We start from the raw sequence: 23,326 nt of genomic DNA, 5'->3' as shown, positions 1-23,326 counted from the left end.
CATTTTTCCTCTCATGGCTGAACGATCCAACAGGCTGCAGTTCGTTCCATAGAGGTGGTTCTGGTTCTGTAGAACCGGGTCGTGTTTTTCTGCCTGTTGGACTTTCAGCCTCTGCTGCTGTGATGAAATCTGCAGTGGAAAAGCCCAGCATGTGAGTGGGAGGAGGTTCTGGACTCCTTATAAGCTGGGCCGGACCTCCGGCCACAGACCCGTCCACCATGAAGTTCTGTAAAGTTCTGCTGTGTTCAGCCGCTCTGGTTCTGCTGGCCGGTTCTGTGGAGCCGTCGTCTGGAGGTGAGGCGCCTTCAGAGCCGCTCCGCCGTTTGCAGCCTGACTGACTGACTGTTTTCCCCCGACAGGATCCACCGGTCCCTTGAGCTACGACCTGTCCGGTTCCGACCTGACCAAACTCTACAACAAGCGGGTCCACCTGGCGGAGGCGATGCGGCGGCCGCTGGAAAACTTTCCTTTCAGACTTGGATACATCAGCCACTGTGGAGTTCGGTGAGAGAAACTGAAATCTGCTGATAAATGGAAACATTAGCAGAGAGGCTGGAGAACCGTCTGGTCTCAGCACCGGGCCGAAACTCCAGAACTTATCAAAGTACCTCCAAAAGCATCAACATGTTCTCAACGTTCCACTGGTTATGGTTCTGCAGCAGCTCCAACCGGCCGCTTTTAGCTTTAAAGGAACTCAGTGTTTCGGCTGTTTTGCAGTTTTCTGGAAATTTGTTCCAGATCTGTGGAGCATAGAAGCTGAACGCTGCTTTGGTTCTGGTTCTAGATGCACAGCAGAACCAGAACCAGGAGCAGCAGATCTTTAATCCTGGAAAAGTTCTTCAGCTGATAGAACGTCTTTATGTGGCTCTGAAGGTCAGAGGTCATCCTGATTTCTAGTTTCCAGCTGGAAGAACTGAAGCTGACTCCAGATCTATAACTCCAGATCAATAACTCTAGATCCATACATCTAGAACCTATAACTCTAGATATAAAACTCTAGATCTATAACTCTAGATCTATAAATCTAGAACCTATAACTCTAGATATAAAACTCTAGATCTATAACTCTAGATCATTCCTCTTACCTTCAGTTTTGTTTCTGTTCAGGACGTCGTGGCCCATCCACACATGTATCTGTCCTAAGGTGGGTTCAAAGGTCAGCTGGTGACATTGTAATGTAGGGATGAGCATCATCTGTGTCGTCATGGTAACTGATCCTGAGAGCTCCTGGTTCCTCCTGGTCTGTTTCTCAGATCTGTCATTTAAACCCGGTTTGAGTTGTTGGATCCGGTTCTGATTTGTTCGGGTCAGAACTGATCCAAACAGCTGATCCGTTTTCTCTCTGGTGTCGTTTCAATGTTTCAGCAGTTAAAGGGCCGGTATCGAGTAAGTACCGCCATCTTGTGGTGAAGTTAGTCATAGCAATCAGAGGTAAATTAAACATTAAAGAGAATTTAGGCATTTTTACCATAAACCCAAACTCATGGTTCTGTTTGATCTCCAGTGTACTTCTCTGAGAAGGTCCTAGCGGATAGCTAGCAAACAAAATGGCGGCTGTGTAACCTTGAGAGGTGCTGTGGTTCCTCTGCAGAGTGACTCTGGCTGACGGATCTCGGTGGTTGATCCATAAAGGAGGCGGATACGGGATTTCCTCCCAGACGGTGGCGACCGACGCTCGATACATGAGCTCCAACTGGGAGGTGAGCAGCAAACACACCAAACATCTGAGGTACAACAGCGCCACCAAGTGTTCGGTGGTGGCTAAAGACCACACACCGTCAACAAGCAGCAGGACTGGTAAACGTTGTTTAGACTGGTTGGGTTTCTGGGATCCAACTGTTAACTGACGTTGAGGTCGGAGCTTCTGGAAGAACGTTCTAGAAGCCTGACTTTCCCCAGTCCAGAACCAGTTTGGACTGGTTTTTGAGACCAGTGACTGTGGACAAGCTGCATGTTTCTGCATGAGCGCTGCTCACCGTGGCAGGACAGGAGATCCAATCGAGTCACAGATTTTTCTCAAGTGATACTTAACTGGAAAAATTAACTGTAAACCATTAATGAATCAATGTTTAACCAACACCGAGGCAATTTCTGAGCCGAGCGGGAACTTGGTAACGTAGGCCCAGATAAGTTAGTGTTAGCTAGAAAGAGAAAAGCTTTCTTTGAACCAACGCTGCCTTCTTTCCGCTCACTTTGAGTCCTCTGCCTTCAACCATCGTTTAAGTTTGTCCTCACTGAGCTTCTGTATCGGAGAATCTTGAAACGAAGCTCCAGAGACGTCCTCATGGCGCCATTCTGTTGGTGCTTCGTTTGTCCGAACATCCGGGTAACCATGACGTCATTAATTGATGGACCCACTTCCTGTCTGCAGGTCATCAAGTCCAAGAACTTCAGGGGAACCAAAACGGTGTCGGACCTGGTTGGAGCCGGAGGCCCGAACTACCGGCTGTTCGGGGATAACTGCCACAATGCCTGTACCAACATCATGAATCAGTGAATTTTCATCATTTCTCATAATAAAACTGAAGCCTGAACGTGTTGTGTCATTTTTATTCCACTAGAGGGCGCAAAGCAGCAGAAATTGATTGGTTCAGAACCAAAACATGTTCCGGTTCTAAACACCTTATGTTCTGGAAAATACTTAGTACCTGGTCCAACAGGGGCCCACTGGGGCTAACTGGGGTCCACTGGGGCCCACTGGGGCTAACTGGGGCCCACTGGGGCTAACTGGGGCCTGTGACTCCAGCTACAGTCATGTTTCCATCCTCTGACTCAACTTTCAACTAAAATTCACTTTAAAAACAAACATTTTGTTTTTGTTGAATTTTCTCTGATCCACACAAACCTGAGCTCAGAAGTATTCATACCCCTGTAAGATTTAGATTTAAATTATTTTCAATCAACCGAGAATTTTCTCAAAATAAAACAATGTTAGAAAATAAATATTATATCAGACCAACAAACCGCATCTTGAAAAGAATTTCCAGCAGAATGTGACACGCAGAGTGTCCAGCAGGGGGCGCCGCAGAGCTCTGCTGGTCCGCAGCCAGACCCGAGAGGGCCAGGTGTGTCTCACCTGTCCGGCAGGTAGAGGGAAGGAACTCTGGTTCCGGTCAGCCGGGTCCAGACGGACAGAACCAACACAGATGGTTGAGAAGCTGCAGGCTGCGGGTCTCTGAGGTTCGTTTCATGATTTAGGTCAAAATGTCTGAATTTTGCTTCAGGATGGCGAGCAGAGGAAGTCAAGAGCCGCTGCTCTCTGATGGAAACAGGCTGGGGAGGGGCAGCCGGCTCTGAGCATGAATACGTTTTCAGTTTAATTTACGATATCTATAAAGTTTCACTTTTCAGATATTATCTGTCTTCGACTGTTTATGCAACAATAAGCATCTGAACTCCCATCTGATTTTTTCATCTTTAACCAACGACCGACCAGTTTGACGTTTTACAGTTCATTTGATTTTTTTAATCTGTTTCCATCAATAATTTTTATTAGTTCTGAAACATAAAAATGACAAGATGTAAAGAAAAGGTGAAAAATAAATGCAACAATTAACAAGTCCAAACTTTTCTTCAAATTACAAAAATAAAGTGATAATTTCATGAGAGAATAAAGATAAATAAAATAAAATAATACAAGAAAGCCGGAACAGTAAAATAAAATAAGTCATAAAAACACAAGAATGAAATTGTAATACAAGTTGAAAGAGTGAAAATAAAATCAGAATAAATTTTATATTTAGTAGATTGTTGGGATTTTTACATTTTCAAATAGTTTGATTTTTTTCCAGTTCACATTTTTTTCTTGTGTTGCATCAATAATTTATTTAAAACTTAATAATTGTCATTTTTATTTATTCTGCCAACTTCCAGAAAGAAAATCTGCAAAATAAATGAAACAATTAAAAATGTAAATTTAAAGCAGTTTGTAAAAACCTTTCAGGTGATTTCTGGTCACTGAAGCAACTTTATTAGCTTAAAAACTACAAAATAAAAGCATTTCAGCCCAAACTGATGATTTCACTTCCTGAGGTCAGAGGTCGCTGACAGAGCTTGACTGAGCAACCATTCTCAACCCCCTTCGCTCTTCCTCTTCCTCTTTCCTCGCCTCGGTGGTTCAGGACCAGAGGTGGAAGATGCAGCCGCGGAGTTTTTCCTCCGGTGGAAAGCGAAAGTTAACGCCTCGAGCCTCTGTGGCAGAAAGCAGCAGAAAAGCCCCCACCCCCACCCGCTGCTGAGCCGCTCACCCCCTCAGGTGAGATAGTTCCTGGTCTGCTGGGAGCGCAGCAGCGGCGTCTGCGTGTCCACGTCTCTGCAGAAGAAGGACAGGCCGGCGCGGCGGAGGTGCAGGCGCGTCCAGCCGTACACCAGACAGTTGAGGAAACCCTGAGAGGCCGAAGTGAAGGCCTGGAAAATACACACCGTCACTTTAAGAACAGAAACGGGAACAAAAATAACACAAAGTGACCTTAAAGAGGCAGCATCAGGTGTTTTCACTTTCTGACTATGTCACCTTCAGCTGCTATAAAAATTACTTCTTGAAATTGGATCTCTGTCCCTTTAAGAAGCTCCAGCTGAAAACGTTCAGTTTTCTGTTCCAATCATTATTTACAGTGCAGATGAGCAACATTTCTTTGTTTTTTGAACTTTTCTTCCTGAACCAAACATCTGGATTTTACCAACAATTCATTTAAACTTTGCAGTTTTATGTTTTTCAAGCAACTGTTACCTTCAGTTGTCATAGAAATGTTATTAAATATGACTTAAAGGAAAATTGACTTCCTGATTTAGCGCCTTGATTTTGGGCCTCTGTCCCTTTAAGAAGCTCCGCCTCCAGGAAGTCATCCAACATGGCTCCTCTATTAACCCTTTAATGTTTTTACCAGCGTTGCTCCTATAAGGAGCTCAGCAGCTGTTTGCTAATTGCTGCTGGCTAGTCTGAAGGAGCTGAGTGGGGGAGGAGCTGCGCCTCAGAGGCGGGGTTAGGCCCACCCAGCTGAATGGTTGCCATGGAGATCAGAGGACTAACTGTACGTTTCTGATGAGCAATAAATATAACATGATGGAAAATCTGAAACTGGCCCTTTAAAAATCACAAAACATCCCTGGATTAAAAAGTGAAGCCTGATCAGTCGGAGCTCCAGGTATCGGCCCGGAGCGACCCGATCGGCGCAGAGCGCGGCGCGCTGACCTCAGATATGTAAAGGCAGACGCCCGCCACACCGTGACCCGTCGACGGCTTTGCCACCCGCAGGACCGCCAGCACCACGGCTGAAACAGAACGCACAGAGTGAATGAGGCGCCGTCGCCCCTAGCAACCGCCACGCTGAGCGGCGAGTGTCACGGGTCAGAACCGGAACACACCTGGACCCCAGCAGAACACGAACACCAGTGGGTACAGCAGCATCCGCAGGTCCATCACCCGGAACAAGGCCCGCTGCTCGTTGCCTAGGTAACCGCTGGAAGTCACCGCCCGCCGGTAGACACACCGCGCCTTGACCACCAGTACCTGGAACCGGAGCCAGAACCAGAACCGGCCTTTATCGTCATCGTACAGAAGCACAATGAAACTCGTTTCAGTACAGCCAATCCAAAACAAACATCATAAGACCTGAGTGGACGGGTCAGGAACCGGGTCAGAGGTCAGTTCCTTTCATTAATGAAGCCTTGAAACCCGATCCTGTCCCTGGAGACAGGATTTTACCCCTCTACACTCAGGATTTACCCCTCTACGCCCAGGATTTTACCACTCTACGCCCAGGATTTACCCCTCTACACCCAGGATTTACCACTCTACACCCAGGAGTTTACCCCTGTACACCCAGGAGTTTACCCCTCTACGCCCAGGATTTTACCCCTCTACGCCCAGGATTTTACCCCTCTACGCCCAGGATTTTACCCCTCTACGCCCAGGATTTTACCCCTCTACACCCAGGATTTACCACTCTACACCCAGGAGTTTACCCCTGTACACCCAGGAGTTTACCCCTCTACGCCCAGGATTTTACCCCTCTACGCCCAGGATTTTACCCCTCTACGCCCAGGATTTTACCCCTCTACGCCCAGGATTTTACCCCTCTACACCCAGGATTTACCACTCTACACCCAGGAGTTTACCCCTGTACACCCAGGAGTTTACCCCTCTACGCCCAGGATTTTACCCCTCTACGCCCAGGATTTTACCCCTCTACGCCCAGGATTTACCCCTCTACGCCCAGGATTTTACCCCTCTACACCTAGGAGTTTACCCCTCTACACCCAGGATTTTACCCCTCTACACTCAGGATTTACCCCTCTACACTCAGGATTTACCCCTCTACACCCAGGATTTACCCCTCTACACTCAGGATTTACCCCTCTACACCCAGGATTTTACCCCTCTACACCCAGGATTTTACCCCTCTACACCTAGGATTTTACCCCTCTACACCTAGGATTTTACCCCTCTACACCTAGGATTTTACCCCTCTACACTCAGGATTTACCCCTCTACACTCAGGATTTACCCCTCTACACCCAGGATTTACCCCTCTACACTCAGGATTTACCCCTCTACACTCAGGATTTTACCCCTCTACACCCAGGATTTACCCCTCTACACTCAGGATTTACCACTCTACACCTAGGATTTTACCCCTCTACACTTAGGATTTTACCCCTCTACACCTAGGATTTTACCCCTCTACACCTAGGATTTACCCCTCTACACTCAGGATTTACCCCTCTACACTCAGGATTTACCCCTCTACACCCAGGATTTACCCCTCTACACTCAGGATTTACCCCTCTACACCCAGGATTTACCCCTCTACACTCAGGATTTACCCCTCTACACTCAGGATTTACCCCTCTACACCCAGGATTTACCCCTCTACACTCAGGATTTACCCCTCTACACTCAGGATTTACCCCTCTACACCCAGGATTTACCCCTCTACACCCAGGATTTACCCCTCTACACTCAGGATTTACCCCTCTACACCCAGGATTTACCCCTCTACACTCAGGATTTACCCCTCTACACCTAGGATTTTACCCCTCTACACTCAGGATTTACCCCTCTACACTCAGGATTTACCCCTCTACACCCAGGATTTACCCCTCTACACTCAGGATTTACCCCTCTACACTCAGGATTTTACCCCTCTACACCCAGGATTTACCCCTCTACACTCAGGATTTACCACTCTACACCTAGGATTTTACCCCTCTACACTTAGGATTTTACCCCTCTACACCTAGGATTTTACCCCTCTACACCTAGGATTTACCCCTCTACACTCAGGATTTACCCCTCTACACTCAGGATTTACCCCTCTACACCCAGGATTTACCCCTCTACACTCAGGATTTACCCCTCTACACCCAGGATTTACCCCTCTACACTCAGGATTTACCCCTCTACACTCAGGATTTACCCCTCTACACCCAGGATTTACCCCTCTACACTCAGGATTTACCCCTCTACACTCAGGATTTACCCCTCTACACCCAGGATTTACCCCTCTACACCCAGGATTTACCCCTCTACACTCAGGATTTACCCCTCTACACCCAGGATTTACCCCTCTACACTCAGGATTTACCCCTCTACACCTAGGATTTTACCCCTCTACACTCAGGATTTACCCCTCTACACTCAGGATTTACCCCTCTACACCCAGGATTTACCCCTCTACACTCAGGATTTACCCCTCTACACTCAGGATTTTACCCCTCTACACCCAGGATTTACCCCTCTACACTCAGGATTTACCACTCTACACCTAGGATTTTACCCCTCTACACTTAGGATTTTACCCCTCTACACCTAGGATTTTACCCCTCTACACCTAGGATTTACCCCTCTACACTCAGGATTTACCCCTCTACACTCAGGATTTACCCCTCTACACCCAGGATTTACCCCTCTACACTCAGGATTTACCCCTCTACACTCAGGATTTACCCCTCTACACCCAGGATTTACCCCTCTACACTCAGGATTTACCCCTCTACACTCAGGATTTACCCCTCTACACCCAGGATTTACCCCTCTACACTCAGGATTTACCCCTCTACACCCAGGATTTACCCCTCTACACTCAGGATTTACCCCTCTACACCCAGGATTTACCCCTCTACACCCAGGATTTACCCCTCTACACTCAGGATTTACCCCTCTACACCCAGGATTTACCCCTCTACACCCAGGATTTACCCCTCTACACTCAGGATTTACCCCTCTACACCTAGGATTTTACCCCTCTACACTCAGGATTTACCCCTCTACACTCAGGATTTACCCCTCTACACCCAGGATTTACCCCTCTACACTCAGGATTTACCCCTCTACACTCAGGATTTTACCCCTCTACACCCAGGATTTACCCCTCTACACTCAGGATTTACCACTCTACACCTAGGATTTTACCCCTCTACACTTAGGATTTTACCCCTCTACACCTAGGATTTTACCCCTCTACACCTAGGATTTACCCCTCTACACTCAGGATTTACCCCTCTACACTCAGGATTTACCCCTCTACACCCAGGATTTACCCCTCTACACTCAGGATTTACCCCTCTACACTCAGGATTTACCCCTCTACACCCAGGATTTACCCCTCTACACTCAGGATTTACCCCTCTACACCCAGGATTTACCCCTCTACACTCAGGATTTACCCCTCTACACCCAGGATTTACCCCTCTACACCCAGGAATTTACCCGTCTACACTCAGGATTTACCCCTCTACGCCTAGTATTTACCCCTCAGCTCACCGTGATGCCCAGCAGGGTGAGGAGGAAGCTGCCGAGGAAGACTCCGATCTGGTAGGTGTGCAGGAAGCTGCAGCTGCGGCTAAGCTGCTGCTGACCCGGCAGCAGGAACAGCGCTCCGGTGTGCATCAGCAGGCACCTGCTCCACAAGCACAACGTCAGTCCAAACAGCGGCGCCGCCACGCTAACCTGTCTCAGGTGAGGCCTCACCTGTACGGCTCACTGAAGTTGACCTGGCAGTGGCCGAGGTTCCCTTGAACGAAGACCGGGACCATGAGCAGCGCCGGAACCAGACTGAAACGGGAGAAACGGGTCAGCGGGCTGAGAACGGTCCCGGTTCACCTGCTGCTGCTCTCAGCCTGCACTCACCTTGACAACACTGCAATCATTTTAGCTTTCAGCGACACCGTGTTGGAAAACTGAGGAAAGAAAAGATGCCAAGAATCAGAACCTGATCCAGGAACCAACAGATGTTTAATGGTCGGCTGGTTTTACAGCAAAATATGGAGATAAACATTTTAAAGACTGCTTGCTTCTTTAATAATAATTCTTCTTAGGAAGATTTTAGCTTTAGATTTCCCCTTCCTAAAGGCTAAACCAAGCTAAGTTGAAACATTTACAGCCTTTTCTTTTAATATTATTTAAGAAACAGAAAGACAACTTAACATAAAGCTACTCTATGTCAATATGAATGAGTTGAACAGAGCAAAGCCAACATAATGTTTAGATAAAACGTGTTAAATTAAACTGTTATGAGATTTCCAGCATCTCACAGTTACAACCTTAAAACTTCAAATATGACGTCCTGTTGGACTCTCATTTTTTCTTTCATGGCAGAAATGGCCTTCCATAGAAAGCAGATAGTAATGATGTCACTTCAAACAGAAGAAGATGGAAAACAGTTTAAGATTTACAGAAACAATAAAATAAAAGTTTTGTTGAATCTGATTAAAGCTTCTGGGTTCAGCTGCTTAATGGATGTTTAATGATGGTTCTGTGGAGCTACCGTTCAACATGGCTACCGTTCAACATGGCTACCGTTCAACATGGCTACCGTTCAACATGGCTACCGTTCAACATGGCTACCGTTCAACATGGCTACCGCTCAACATGGCTACCGTTCAACATGGCTACCGTTCAACATGGCTACCGTTCAACATGGCTACCGTTCAACATGGCTACCGTTCAACATGGCTACAGTTCAACATGGCTACCGTTCAACATGGCTACCGCTTCACATGGCTACCGCTCAACTTGTCTACAGTTCAACATGGCTACCGTTCAACATGGCTACCGCTCAACATGGCTACAGTTCAACATGGCTACCGTTCAACATGGCTACCGCTCAACATGGCTACCGTTCAACATGGCTACCGTTCAACATGGCTACAGTTCAACATGGCTACCGTTCAACATGGCTACCGCTCAACATGGCTACAGTTCAACATGGCTACCGCTCAACATGGCTACCGCTCAACATGGCTACAGTTCAACATGGCTACCGCTCAACATGGCTACCGCTCAACATGGCTACAGTTCAACATGGCTACCGCTCAACATGGCTACCGCTCAACATGGCTACCGTTCAACATGGCTACCGCTCAACATGTCTACCGTTCAACATGGCTACTGCTCCACATGGCTACCGTTCAACATGGCTACCGCTTCACATGGCTACCGCTCAACTTGTCTACAGTTCAACATGGCTACCGTTCAACATGGCTACCGCTCCACATGTCTACCGCTCCACATGGCTACCTGTACGGAGTAGCCGCTCAAGCAGCTGTTGAACTTCTCTCTGGTCAGCGTGTAAAGGTTCCACACGTAGTTCAGCGTGAAGAAGAAGGACGCCATGTACAGAATCTGAAACAGAACAAAACGGTCAGTCTGGTTCTGACAGTATCGGGTTAAACCAGCAGCTCAAACAGACAATAGATGTAGGTCAGGCGTGTTTTTGTGTCCTGGTTCTGCTGCTCCATTTCCTCCTCAGTGACCCAGTTCAGGATGAGTTCTGGTTGTTTGAGCCAAACGGGCCGGATCAGATCAGAACTTTCCCACCTGCTTCCTGTCCTAAAGGTCCAGTTCAGGTTCTGTTGTCCTGCTTGCTTTCTAACTTGGAAATGCATCACATGATGTGAAAATGACGTCATGGCTTTGAAAGAGCTCTGGGTTTCACATCAGCATCCAGACCCAAACCGCGAAATACCGGAGCGGAAAGAGGAACCGCCGGTCCCAGACTCAGATCAAACCCGGTTTTACCAACAAGCAACAAATCAGGACAAAATGGAGGAAGAAGCCAACAAATAAAGGCCAAATGGACTCAGCATGAGAGCTTCTTATAACAGGACCGAGTCGAAACGACCTACATACTACACGCAAAACATAACTGTATTTATATATTTAAAGTGATAAGCTTTTGTCTTCTTACTTGGTCCGTCTCCCGTACTTATTTTTATTCCCTTTTTAAGTTTAAGAGAAAAACCGAGGGTTAGAAATGGGAGAAAACTCCCTATCTAGCTAGCTTTGCTGCACTTAGCGCCGTTGTTCACGCATGCGCAGTGATCTGTTAGACTTCTTCTTTGTTATAATGACGGTTGGCAAACAAGTAAAGGGAACGTTACTGCCACCAACTGGTAAGGCCAACCAGTACATCATCAAGTGACGGATACTTTATTTTTAAATGACGGACTGACGTGTTTTTCATGTCATGTGATTTACCCACGCTGCCTTTGTGACTGACTATTGACCTCACAGGATTTAACTGCTGGGTTTGAGCCAGATGTAAAACTCAAACCTGCTGCTGCTGGGGTGGGAAAACCCCCAGACAGCAGCTTCCAGTTCAGCTCCTGGTGTCAAAAATAAAACCTGAAAACAGAAGACACTAAACTTTACTTTCAGAGGAACTTTTTAAAGCTAAAAGCAGCTAAACCAGCCTGAATCTGAATCCTGAACCCAGCCTGAACAAACTGAATCTGAATCAATTTTATTCACTTTAAACTTTATTTTTACACCTGGTTGAACTGATCTTTTCTCATCCTGCTACTTTCTCCTACTACTCTCCTATTTGCATTATTTGCTGACATTTCAACTTAGGGATGAGAATCTGTCGTACCATTTATAATTTATTTTGTTATAAATGATCAATTTTGATCTACTGTTAGGATAAATTTCAGTTACTGATGATAAATAATAAATAAATGTTATTTTTACAGTTTTTTCACTGTTTGTTCCATGAGGGCATCAATAAATTTCATCTTAGTTTTAGTTTTATGTAAGTGGAGTCTTGAAGGATCCTGTTTCATATGGAAATGTTTTTCCAAGAACAATATTTGTGTTTTTGGTTCACTTACCTAAAAAATAAGTAATATAGTTTTGTTTTTTTTATCTTAATCTTTATCATTATCACAACAATAGCAAAAAATAATAGCCTTAATTTAACTTCACGATTTCTCAGTTTGTTTTCTCTCCATGTTGTGAATACTAACATGAATAAAGAAATAAACTGAATTCAATTGATTTTAAAATTGTTTGGTTCCTTTGCACGTTTCCATGTTTTATTCACAGATGAAGTTAGAAACCATGAAGGTTTTCTCCTCATCTTCCATTGGAACCAAACAGAACTGAATCGGCTGAAAGTTTCCGTGTCGGTGTTTGTGTCCCAGGATGAGCCCCGCCGGGTGTTTCTGCAGAAACACCCGGCAGGGCTCATTCTGTGCTTCTGATGCTGTTCGTGTCCAGGCTGCGGTTTCTCTCCGCCGTTTGAGGAAGCTGAGATTTTCTAACAGTGAAGGCTTTGAGGAGGAAAAAGGAGCCACTTCCTGATAAAACTCATAGAAATCCCTCAAACTTCCCCAGAAATCCCGTCAGAGTCCCCCAGAGCGGCGGCGCAGCTGTTACCTGCTCCACGGTGTGCAGGTTGTAGCAGAGCGCGCTCAGGTGGTCGCAGCGCTGAGAGTAGAGGACGGCGCCGATCAGCCAGCAGGTGGCGAGCAGCAGGTCAGCCACGCTCAGCTGGAACAGAGGCTGCAGCTGCAAACAGGACAGCAGAGGTCAGACACATGACCTCTGACCCCTGAGGCACAGCCGGACGCGCCTGTACGAAGGGACTGACCTCGGGCGTCTGACCGAGTCTGGGAATAATCAGGGAGATGATGGAGCCGGAACCAACAATGCTGCAAATATTCAGAGAAAACGTTTAAAAGTGACTGAATTATTATCAGAGCATTAAAACATATTTTAATATTTCTCAACCAGGCTGAAACACAGGGTTAGGGTTTAGTATTGGACCCCAACCCTAACCCTAACAGTACAGGCGCTCCTGAATCATTTTGGCCAAATTACCTAATAAATAGTTAATAAAGTTGTAAAATGGAAATGCCATTTAAAAGGCCAGTTGTAGAAGGTTTTCCTGTTTTCATGCGTAAAATGTACAAAAACTGAAATAAATGTCTAAGAAATTAGCAAAGATCTTAAGATTCTTTTCAAATATTTTCTAAGGTAAAAACAAGCAAAGTTCAGATAAACGGAGATAAATTAAATGAAACTAAGATAAACTAAACTAACGTAGCTTTCTGCATGGAGGAACTTTGTCTTTTTTGTCAGTAGGTTACACATTTTGTGCTTTTTTAAGTTAATTTACTATAAACTTTCAATCTTTAAATGAAATATACAAAATAAAAAACAAAAATATTTTAAAGACCTTTGCTTCTCATCTACCTCTGCACCAAGGCGGCATTTCATCTAAACTGTGTTCATCGCCATGGAAACGTTACCTTGGACCAAAACCAGAACCAGAACCGGATCAAAAAGTCCAGAACTAAAATTAGCTGGGGTTTTTAAAACAATATTTTCCTCAGTTTTAGCCTAAAGTCTCTTCCTTCCTGAAATGTTTTCAATGCAGAAACAAATAAAAGTCATTTTAAACTGAACAGAGAACGAAGCCGGAACCAACCTGAACGAGGCCATGACGAGCTGGACCCACCGGACGGCTTCGTACACCTGCAGGGGAAAACAACACGATCAACCTGCCGCTGCAACCCGACCAGAACCGAGCAGAACCGAGGCTGACACGGAGCTTCTCTTCACCTCCCAAACCGTTCATCTCACACGAATATTAACATAAACTAAATATAACGCTGGCAAAGTAAATAAATTTAATGATCAAAATATTTAAATAGAGCTAAATAAATAAATATTACGTGAGATAAACTTTTAGTTACATATTTAATTCGATAATTAAAGTACAGCTAGCTTGCTAACTAAATATTTAGCTAGCTCACAAACTAGTTTCATCACTAGCTTTATATTTAAGATGCTAAATATTTAGTTAGCTTATCAATAATTTGATCACTAACTAAATATTCAGTTTGCCAACTAAAGTTACATATTTACTTAGCTAGCTGTATGTTTACTTTTACACTAAATATGCAGGTAGCAAATTAAATATATAAATTTGCTATTAAATTTAGCTCCTTTGCTAATTTTAGGATTTTGTTTTTGAGCAAAAATATTTAGTAACATTTCTAAATGAAGGAATAACAGTGAAAATATGACTGAAGAATGAACTATAATTTTTTCCTATGACAAGTTTAATCATCCAAATGACTGCTGTTCATTTCTGACTAACTTTACAAACGGCAGCACATACAGCTTCATTCTATGTCAGAGATTCAAGTTACTAAATCCAGTTTCTGGATCCACCAGGAAACTGAACTTTCTGAGGAGAATCTGCTGGCGGTGCAGTGGTTCAGCGGTCCCGGTTCGATTCCCTGGGACTCCTGATAACTTCTTCAGGATTCAGAGCCTGTCAGTCTGCGCGGAGGGAATAATGACCCACACGCCCCACAGCGTTAAAACTATTAAAATACACGAAAAGAAATAAAGAACCAGGAACATTTCATTACATGTTTATTGGGTTTCGATACAAATGATAGAAAGATATGAAAAAATCCACAATTTAAGAAAATAAAATTACTGAATTTTCAAAAGTTAAAATTTTATGTTCCAATAATCAAATGGAAAAACTTCCTTTTTCCAGATGCAACTAAAATAATGAGCGTTTTTGCTCCTTTTTCAGATTATTTCGCAGCTTTTAGAGCAGAAGTGATTGAATGAGGGAGTGAAAACGGACCGATAAGATTAAATCTCCTGATTAAATCAGCCGAACTCACCTGGGTCCAGTCCACGGCCGCCGTGGTGTTGGCCTCCGGGCTGCGGGGCAGGTTCAGCGTCAGCTGGGGGAACATGCTGGCAGGATGGGGGTCTCTGGAGGAGCAGAACCAGGAACTGGAGCGAGGGGTTCAGCAGCAGGTTTTATCCTGCGGGGGGCGGGGCTTAGCCGCGTTAACTCCGCCCACCTGGCGGAGCTGCAGGTTGGTCTCCGGTGACAGGAGGTAGAGACTGGTTTTCTTATCAGCTCTCTGATTGGATCAGAGCCGTGCTTCAGCTCCCATCAGGAGGTTCTGACCTCTTCTGGAAACAAACCCGAACCACAGAGTTACTGTGAAAACGGATCATTTAATGAACCGAAACATCTCTGCTGGCGCCCCCTGCTGGAGGAAATCCCGACCAACTTCTGCCCTCATCAGTTCCTGTTCCCATCTCTTCTCAGTGAGTCTGAATTCAGCCTGGTGATGGCTTCCATTGCAGTCCTTCCATATTGTTGTTTTTCCCTAATATTCATCACATTGGGGTTTAAAAATGAGTTTCTAGTCAACGAACAGAAACTAGTGAAGCTTGGTGAGAAACTAAACGTTTCAGAGACTTTAGCTGCTTTTCTGCCTGGAGGTTAACTATGGGTAGTTATGGGAGATCCAAACGTTACCAGATCTTAAATCAGCCGCCATCTGACGTCATTTACATTAATAAGGATTTAGGATGTCTTTCCCTCTTGATGGTCCGGTCGACCCGGTCCTACTGGAACATCTGCTCCACCTCCAGCTGCTGTGGTTCTGAGTCAAACCAACCTGTTCCCCTCCTGGCCTGTGGGGGCGCTGCACCAAGAACCACTGAAGGAAACGACACAAAAACCTCTGAAGACACTGAGAGCAACTTCCTTCTTCACCAGATGGAAACAAGATGGAGGCGTCAGATTTTAGAGTTGGAGGATTTCTCTTTAGTCTTTGGCTAAAGACCAGGAGCCATTTCTGCTGCTAGCGCTAAGCTAGCATGTTAGCTTTGGCTGTATTTACCCAGAATGCCCTGCGCTGTAGTCCACTTCCTGCTTTTGGAGCGGTCTGCGGCCCGCTTGGCATTCAGATATGAAACTGAATCAGAGTTCACTTCAACCAAACCCAGACGGAGGTTTGGAGGACCAGAGGTCAGAGGTCAGAGAGCGTTCACACCTCACCAACCCAACCGGACTTTGAGTAGACAAACGGACTGGAGTTGGATCAAAGCGAATGATGCAGCCTTAGGGAACCAGATTTGGGTCCAACTGGGAGAAAAGTTTCCACCTTCAGGAACCTGGAAATAGAGAATGTAGCACTGCGCCACCTGGTGGACGCCTCAGCACAACAGAACCAGCCTGGACCGTATTGGATTTGGTGGAACCAGCAGGGAAGAGCTTTTACGCCCTGATCTGGGAGTTGTAGGTAATTAAACGACCTCTGACCTCTGTGGATAAATGAGATTCAAACTCTTCATCAGAAACTTTCATTTGGATCAAATTTTTATTGTGGAGAATCTGATTATTTCGTGTTGAACGTCTTGGTCCGGCTCTCGCCGTGCCCTTGAGCAAGGCATCGATGAATCGGGTTGCTAGCTGGAGTCTCTGCTTTGTTTGGCCCTTCTGAGCTCCTGTAGGAAGTTTAGCAGCGAATCTCTCAGGTCACGTGATTCTGAGGTGACCTTCATTGGTTTTTCATCGGCTCCGCCGCCGCCGGGTCGAGCTTCGGCTCGTCGGACTCGTGCTTCCTCATGTGCTTCCTGAAGATGCGGGCGCCGCTCAGGTTCTTCTTGCAGACGCTGCAGTAGTAGGGTTGCGCGTCGGAGTGCACGTCGATGTGGTAGGTGAGCTCCAGCGCGCGGCTGAAGCTCTTGCTGCACAGCGGGCATTGGTAGCGGACGCCCGAGTGCGTAAGCTGGTGGTTCTTCAGGACGCACAGCTGCTTGAAGGTCTTGGGGCAGACGGCGCAGCGGAAGGGCCTGGCGTCGGTGTGGACGCGCTGGTGGCGGCGCAGGGCGCTGGAGAAGGTGAAGCTCTTGCTGCAGACGCCGCAGGTGAAGGGCTTCTCGCCGGTGTGGATGCGCTGATGCTCCGTCATGTGGACGTGCTGCACGAAGCTCTTCCTGCAGGTGGGGCACTGGAAGGGCCGCTCGCCGGAGTGGATGCGCAGGTGCTTCTGCAGCGCCGAGGCCTTGAAGCAGTCGCGGCCGCACACCGGGCAGCAGCTCTTGGATTTTCCCGTGGAGCGGCCGTCTGCCGGCGGGTCGGAGCGGATCTTTGGACCTGCTGGAAACACGAAGGGTCAGTCAGGAGCTGCTGGAGTTCGACACGCCACCGTCAGGAAGCTCTGCTGACGCATTTTGGAAAGATTTCAGTGACCTCTGACCTCTGGTAATGTTCTGATCCGGTCCCGATTCAATTAATTCCTAAACAAAAGCCTCTCAGTACTAAAATGATTCTACAGAAGGCTATCGGCAGCTTACACAAAGCTAATGCTAGCCTATTATGGCTAATAGCTGCAGATGAAGTAGCCAATCCAGTGGGTGACCAGGGTAGCCATGCTAGTCACTAGCTCCTCCAAAGCTAACGCTAATTGACTTTCTGCTCAGTTAGCAGTGCTGCTCCATTAGATCGGCAGCTTCAGAGTGGAGGTAGCCTCCTGCTACCAGGAAGTAGCCTCCTGCTACCAGGAAGTAGCCTCCTGCTACCAGGAAGTAGCCACAGCTGGGAGGAGAATCGTCTTAATTTTGGCCCTGATCTTGTGCCGTACATATTTATCTGATGCAACTGGAACCTCAGAACTAATGAACAAACGGACCGGATCAGAACCGACCCAGCCCGCTTTACCAGTCTACTAGGAAATCTGGACCTCAGGCAGAACCATGCGAACCGGGTCGGAACTGGGTCAGAACCGTGGTCGTACCGCGGCGCTCCGGTTCCCAGCGCTCTTCCTCTCCATCAGAGTTGATCAAACCGCTGACATCCTCTTCCTCCTGCTGTTCGCTTTGGTTCCCACCCTGGTCGCCATGGTTACCGGCATGCGGCCCGGCATCAGGGACGAGGGCGGGGTCAGAGGTGGAGGGGTCACCAGGTCGGCGCTGGAGGGAAACAGGAGGAGAAGTTTCAGGCTCAACCAGAACCTTAAACCGGTTGGAGACTGGTGAGTAAACTGGTTCCTCACCTCTTCCTCCTTCATCATCATCACGGTTTTCTTCTTCTGGCCGCTGGTCCGCATGTGGAGCCAGAACACCTGGAACAGAACCCAGGTCAGTCCAGAACCCGGGTCGGTGTGGGACCCGGGTAGGTCCAGATCAGTACGGAGAGAAATCTGGTCCAATACTAAAACTTATAACCCACATTTATGCAGTTTGTTTTCTGGCAGATTTTTTTTAGACACTGATTTGCTCCACACTGACCAATAGAAACGCAGCTGCTAACGTCGACAAATAGGAATGCACCTTCCTGCCACGCATCAGAGGAAGTCCCGCCCCCTAACAAAATATGTCAAATGTGATTTGAAAACAATACAATTTGTAAATCTGAAAAATTAAGGTTAAACTATTGCAAACATGTCATAAATTGCTCTCAAAATGTATTTTTGATAGAAATGCATTTTTTCAAATTGTAATTTTTGAAACATTTTCTTCTCTTTCAATAATTTTGGAACCAATTTCTCTCCGTAGATCAACAGAGAACTGTTGATGCTTTGGCTCATTGTTCTTTCGTCAAACCATCTGGAGGTCAAAGGTGAACAACTGAAAGGTGGATCAGATAGAAACTGTGAACCTGGACAGTTCTGATGGTTCTGGTCACCTTGTCGGCCGGGTCTGGCAGCCGGCCCTCCCTGATATGGACCCTCATGTGTTCCCGTAGCAGGCAGGGCTTCAGGAAGCTCTTGGAGCAGATGCTGCAGCTGTGGTTCCTCTTCTTCCTCGCCGCCGGACTCTTGCAGGTCGTCTGAGTCTCTGGACCCGGCGGTTCCGGTGGACCCGGCGGTTCCAGTGGACCCGGCGGTTCCGGTTGCAGGTTTTCTGAGACCTCCTGGGCCTCCAGGTTCTTCTCTGGCTCTGTCCTGGCAGGGATCGGGTCTGCAGAACCAAAAACACAAAGCGGAAGAGTCATAAACCCAACAGAACCAGCAGACTTCTGGACCCAGACGCTCCCTGAAGCCAAAGTTCTGATTTTCTCACCAGTCAGTGAAGGCACCGACTCGTCGCTGCGGGTCTCCACCTGCAGGGCAGCGCTGGTTCCGTCCAGAAGCTCGTCTGGGTTCTGGAACCAACAGAAGGTAAAATGTTTCAACCAGATCCAGCAGTTCAGATCCAAACTCATAGGAACTGTTCTGGTCCATGTTTGTGACTTTTAAAGGGCCGGTATCATATAAAATTTAATTATTATTCCCTGCAGTGTTGCTTTGATTCTTCCATGTTTCAGAAATACTTTAATCTCCATGGCAACCATTCAGCTGTGAAAAATGCCTGGGTGGACCTAGCCCCGCCTCCTAGGCGCAGCTCCTCCCCCACTCAGCTCCTTCAGACTAGCCAGGAGCAATTAGCAAACACAGCAGCTGAGCTCGTTACAGGAGCCGTTGCTCAGGGCGATGCTGGTAAAAACATTAAAGGGTTAATAGAGAAGCCATGTTGGGACGACTTCCTGGAGGCGGAGCTTCAGGAAGAGGAGGAGCTTCTTAAAGAGACAGAGGCGCAGTTTCAAAGCGGTAAATCAGGAATAACTTTTTTTTGGTCATATTTAATACATTCAGCATTTTCATAACTACTGAAGGTAACAGAGACCTAATTGTGCTATAAAATAGAAAACACATAACATTGCCCCTTTAAAGTTTAACGTTCAAACCCTCCAGTTTCTCTCTCCTCACCAGTTCTGGCGGATCCGGACCTCCAGGCGGCGCTGTGTGGGCCCGGCGGTCCGGCCGGCTGTGGATCTCCTGGTGCTTCCTCAGCGCTCTCAGCACGGTGAAGCGCGTCTTGCAGACGTCGCACTGGAACGGCCGCTCCCCCGTGTGGGAGCGCAGGTGGTCCTTCAGCCGGGACGAGCGAGTGAACGAGCGGCTGCAGATGTCGCAGGAGAACCGGGTCGCGGCGTGGTGCTGCCGCTCGTGATCCTTGGCCTCTTTGACGGAGGAGAAATGCTCCTGACACAGGAAGCAGCAGAGAGCAGCTTCTTCCTGCAGGATCAGAGAAGTTTTAGCTTAGCGCTTCAGCACGTTTGCTAACTTTAGCACACTTAGCTTCTACTCCATTTTTCTAGATAAATTTGAAGGAGCTAATTTCCTTGGCTATAAGGGAAACTTTAACTTCAATCAAGTTTGATGTCTGTGTTCAGGTTTTGGTTATTAGTGGTTAGGATTTCAGAGCAGTAGTTTATATTCATGCATGCTCTTATTTTGAAGTATGGTTACATATCAACTCTAGTTCCTCTTCCCACATTCCCACTGATGCAGCAAATGATGTCATTCTCTACCCAGAATGCTTCGCAGTACGTTCACAGTAAACGGTCTAAAATCTCCCGATGCTTTCTGACTGAACGCTGCTGCGGCTAGTTAGCAACAGAGTTAGCAAAACTCAACAGGTCGGCGCGCAATGACAGATTTGACACACCTGCAGTCACACTAAGCACCATGTTGATATAACGCATTAGCAAAATTAACATTTATGTTAGCCGTACAGCATTGATTATCAATAGTTATATATCGGCATGGTGCATTAGCGGAATGGTTCACACTTTACCGTTAGCTTCCACTAATTCATTTAATTGACTTAATTGACCTCTGACCTTCTCCAGGGTTCCATCCGCGTGTTTCTGCAGGTGTTTCTTCAGGAGACTCGGCCGGTTGAAGCTCCTCCCACACAGTGAGCAGGGGTGGAGTTTGCGTCCCGTGTGGTTCCTCACATGATCCCGGAACGACGACGCGGAGGAGAAGGTTTTCCCGCAGAGCGAGCAGGAATGCTGCTTCTGCTCCTGGTGGGTCTTCAGGTGGTCGGACAGGCCGCTGCGGGAGGCGAAGCGTTTGGGGCAGAGCGAGCAGGAGAACGGTTTCTCCCCGGTGTGGGTGCGCTCGTGCTGGACCAGGTAGCGGCGCTGGACGAAGCCACGCCCACACAGGGAGCAGCTGAAGGGTTTCTCTGGGGAGTGGATGAGGAGGTGGCGGCGCAGGCAGCCACGCTGAGCGTAGCTGACGCCGCAGTCGGGGCAGGAGTAAGGCTTCTCCCCGGTGTGGACCCGCTGGTGCACCAACACGTTCACCTTCTTGGTGAAGCGCTTCCCGCAGACGGAGCAGCTGTGCGGCTTGTAGCCGTAGTGCGTGGCAACGTGGTCGGCCAAACGGGCCGGGCCGGCGAACTCCCGGCCGCACAGCGAGCAGCGGTGGCGCCGTTTGGGTTTGTGTTGGTCCGAGGCCGGTTCTGGAGTAGAGCAGAAACTCTGGGGGTCAGGAGGCATCGGCGGGCCTGAAAGAACCAGAACCCGATCAGAACTTTCACGCTCCAGATAAGAAATTCTGATCATGTCTAAACAGAACTGGACCAGGTTCTGATCCAGTTCTGATCAACACTGAAGGTTCTTGTGGACTTTCACATTTCTAGCATTCATCTTTTTAAAATGTTCTGATTGAACAAACTGAGAGCCGATTGTAAAACTAACATCTTAACTCCATTTTTTTGAAGAAAATTGTCGTTTTCAGTAATAATCTGCTTCACTGATGCTTTTTATTTTCGGTTGCTGCGTTTTACTTTAATGTTTAAAATGTCTTCCAGTTTAATGTTTCAGTTTAATTAAAGTTTATTTGTCTTGCACTTTCACTTTATGCCGTTATCAATATATTAGCTGGAAATGGCCGCCTTCTTCTCCTGCAGCTCTACTCTTCCTCTCCGCCTGGAACCTGAGCAGCTCCACCAATCAGGAGCCGCGTCAGAGCAGATCCCACCTGTCTCTCCTACCTCTCATCCACCTGCGGTTATTCCAGTTAAGCTCATTTCTCCTGACTTAGTGTCTACAAAACATAATAATAGTAGAAACTACTAAGAGTGTCCCAGATGTGCTGCTGTTAGTGATTTTCCTGCATGTTTGGGCTGAATGCAGCTCTGACCTTCGTCTCCTCCTTCCTCCTCCTCTTCCACCTTCACTTCATTCATCATCTTCTCTCATCTAGGCCTCTGGAAAAACACACACATGTCTCTGAAGGGTAAAGAAACAAAAATCCACAGCTTGATCTCAAACATGTGATTTTAAATCACTCAAATGAAAAGGTGCTTTACAGCGATAACATCTAATAAAGAAACAATACTAACTGAGGTTTTTAATCAGATTAACGCATATACATCTTTATTGAACCACATTAACCACTATTTAAACATCTGGCAACAAATAGAACTTCAGCCAATCAGAGAACACAATAGAGATCATTTCAGCCAATCAGAGAGCATTAACAGCTATCACTATTACACCGCCAGCTAATTAGCGAATAAAAGCTGATTTATCTTAATTAAACCTCAGCGCAAAATCAGAAGCAAACCACAGCAGTAGAATGCAAAGTAATTATAGCCGAAAAACATCCACAACTGCCTCTTTTACCGTCAGAAATCCGGTCCACACCGGCCCGAGCAGCTAGCGTGGAGCTAATAGGAACAGTTCGGATGGCTCCGACCGTTAAAGGTCCAGTTTGTTCCGTTTAAAGACGTAAACCGTCAGTTAAAGAGTTTCAGAGATCCGTGGCTTCATGTTGGAGGTTTTCTATAAACGACAGCAGAGAAGAAAGAAACCAGAACCGAAACAACTGCAAGTAAAAAAGTAGATGTTGGAGCTCATGGGCTCAGTGCTGCCACCACTGGCAGGAGGGCGGTACTACAACAACAAAAGTAGCGGTATAATCAGTAAAACTAAGTTCCTTTTACCAGTGAATGGAAATTTCATTTTTTATTACGAATAACGAAATAAGAACAATTATTTACAAATATTTTGGACGGTATAGTTACATAGTTTACATTCAGGTATAGTTTGATGATTTACCTAAGAGGAGATATATGGCGAGGTTTTTGAGACAAATATTTAAATGAACTAAACAGTTTAGTGACACATTTAGTCTGGCGTTGCCTACAGACTCTGGAACTGTTTCATACTGAAGAAAGTTAAAAGAAGTTAAAAAGCAGAAGTGGTTGTGTGTTTGTTGTTCTCTTCATGTCAGATCTGCTCAGAATATGAATCAGTTTAAGAAATTCTTCACTAGCTTTTGATTGAGTTGTTTTATGCTACAACTTCAATATTATTCTTATTTTGTTTGCATTTTGCACTTTGGAGCAGATCTGTTGTTATAAAGTTCAGAATGAATAAAAGTGACATTGACTATTGTTGCTGTGGTATTTCTGGAACACAAGTCAGTTCTG

General features: G+C 46.5%; 2 protein-coding genes across 4 annotated transcripts; both read right to left on the bottom strand.

Annotated features, from left to right (window-relative positions):
- Window positions 1–3,944: 3,944 nt before the first annotated feature.
- On the bottom strand, window positions 3,945–15,722 carry tmem116 (transmembrane protein 116). Its single transcript, XM_032557839.1, has 11 exons — window positions 14,932–15,722; window positions 13,713–13,759; window positions 12,873–12,933; window positions 12,659–12,790; window positions 10,520–10,624; window positions 9,131–9,180; window positions 8,972–9,055; window positions 8,765–8,900; window positions 5,365–5,509; window positions 5,192–5,271; window positions 3,945–4,407 (listed from the first exon to the last, which is right to left on the bottom strand). The coding sequence occupies exons 1-11, from the start codon at window positions 15,004–15,006 to the stop codon at window positions 4,252–4,254; spliced, it is 1,071 nt and encodes a 356-aa protein (XP_032413730.1). The 5' UTR covers window positions 15,007–15,722; the 3' UTR covers window positions 3,945–4,251.
- Window positions 15,723–16,412: 690 nt separating this feature from the next.
- Window positions 16,413–22,786, bottom strand: LOC116716871 (endothelial zinc finger protein induced by tumor necrosis factor alpha-like). 3 transcript variants are annotated; one of them, XM_032557829.1, is made up of 9 exons: window positions 22,518–22,786; window positions 22,033–22,099; window positions 20,721–21,394; window positions 19,804–20,112; window positions 19,118–19,199; window positions 18,741–19,015; window positions 18,109–18,177; window positions 17,851–18,025; window positions 16,413–17,210 (listed from the first exon to the last, which is right to left on the bottom strand). In XM_032557829.1, the coding sequence occupies exons 2-9, from the start codon at window positions 22,079–22,081 to the stop codon at window positions 16,612–16,614; spliced, it is 2,232 nt and encodes a 743-aa protein (XP_032413720.1). In that variant the 5' UTR covers window positions 22,082–22,099; window positions 22,518–22,786; the 3' UTR covers window positions 16,413–16,611. The 3 variants fall into 3 exon arrangements, with proteins under 3 accessions (XP_032413720.1, XP_032413719.1, XP_032413718.1); XM_032557828.1 differs by having other exon boundaries at window positions 16,413–17,213; window positions 22,033–22,121; window positions 22,518–22,785; XM_032557827.1 differs by having other exon boundaries at window positions 16,413–17,213; window positions 22,518–22,785.
- Window positions 22,787–23,326: the final 540 nt, after the last annotated feature.

The sequence above is a fragment of the Xiphophorus hellerii genome, chromosome 3 (genome assembly GCF_003331165.1).
Source record: "Xiphophorus hellerii strain 12219 chromosome 3, Xiphophorus_hellerii-4.1, whole genome shotgun sequence".
NCBI classification, from domain to species: Eukaryota; Metazoa; Chordata; class Actinopteri; order Cyprinodontiformes; family Poeciliidae; genus Xiphophorus; species Xiphophorus hellerii.
Note: the sequence above shows the minus strand (reverse complement) of the source record. Positions and strands in the feature narration are given on the sequence as shown.

Bases quoted from the DNA above. Each gene is read 5' to 3' on its own strand.
- tmem116 (XM_032557839.1), bottom strand. From the start codon at position 15,006: ATGTTCCCCCAGCTGACGCTGAACCTGCCCCGCAGCCCGGAGGCCAAC. The intron at 12,791-12,872 runs GTCAGTCCCTTC...TCCTGTTTGCAG, and splicing joins GACTCGGTCAGACGCCCGAG to CTGCAGCCTCTGTTCCAGCT. The intron at 8,901-8,971 runs GTGAGGCCTCAC...CTTGTGGAGCAG, and splicing joins AACTTCAGTGAGCCGTACAG to GTGCCTGCTGATGCACACCG.
- LOC116716871 (XM_032557828.1), bottom strand. From the start codon at position 22,081: ATGATGAATGAAGTGAAGGTGGAAGAGGAGGAGGAAGGAGGAGACGAA. The intron at 19,016-19,117 runs GTGAGAAAATCA...TTGGTTCTGCAG, and splicing joins GTCGGTGCCTTCACTGACTG to ACCCGATCCCTGCCAGGACA. The intron at 18,178-18,740 runs GTGACCAGAACC...GTTCTGTTCCAG, and splicing joins TGCCAGACCCGGCCGACAAG to GTGTTCTGGCTCCACATGCG.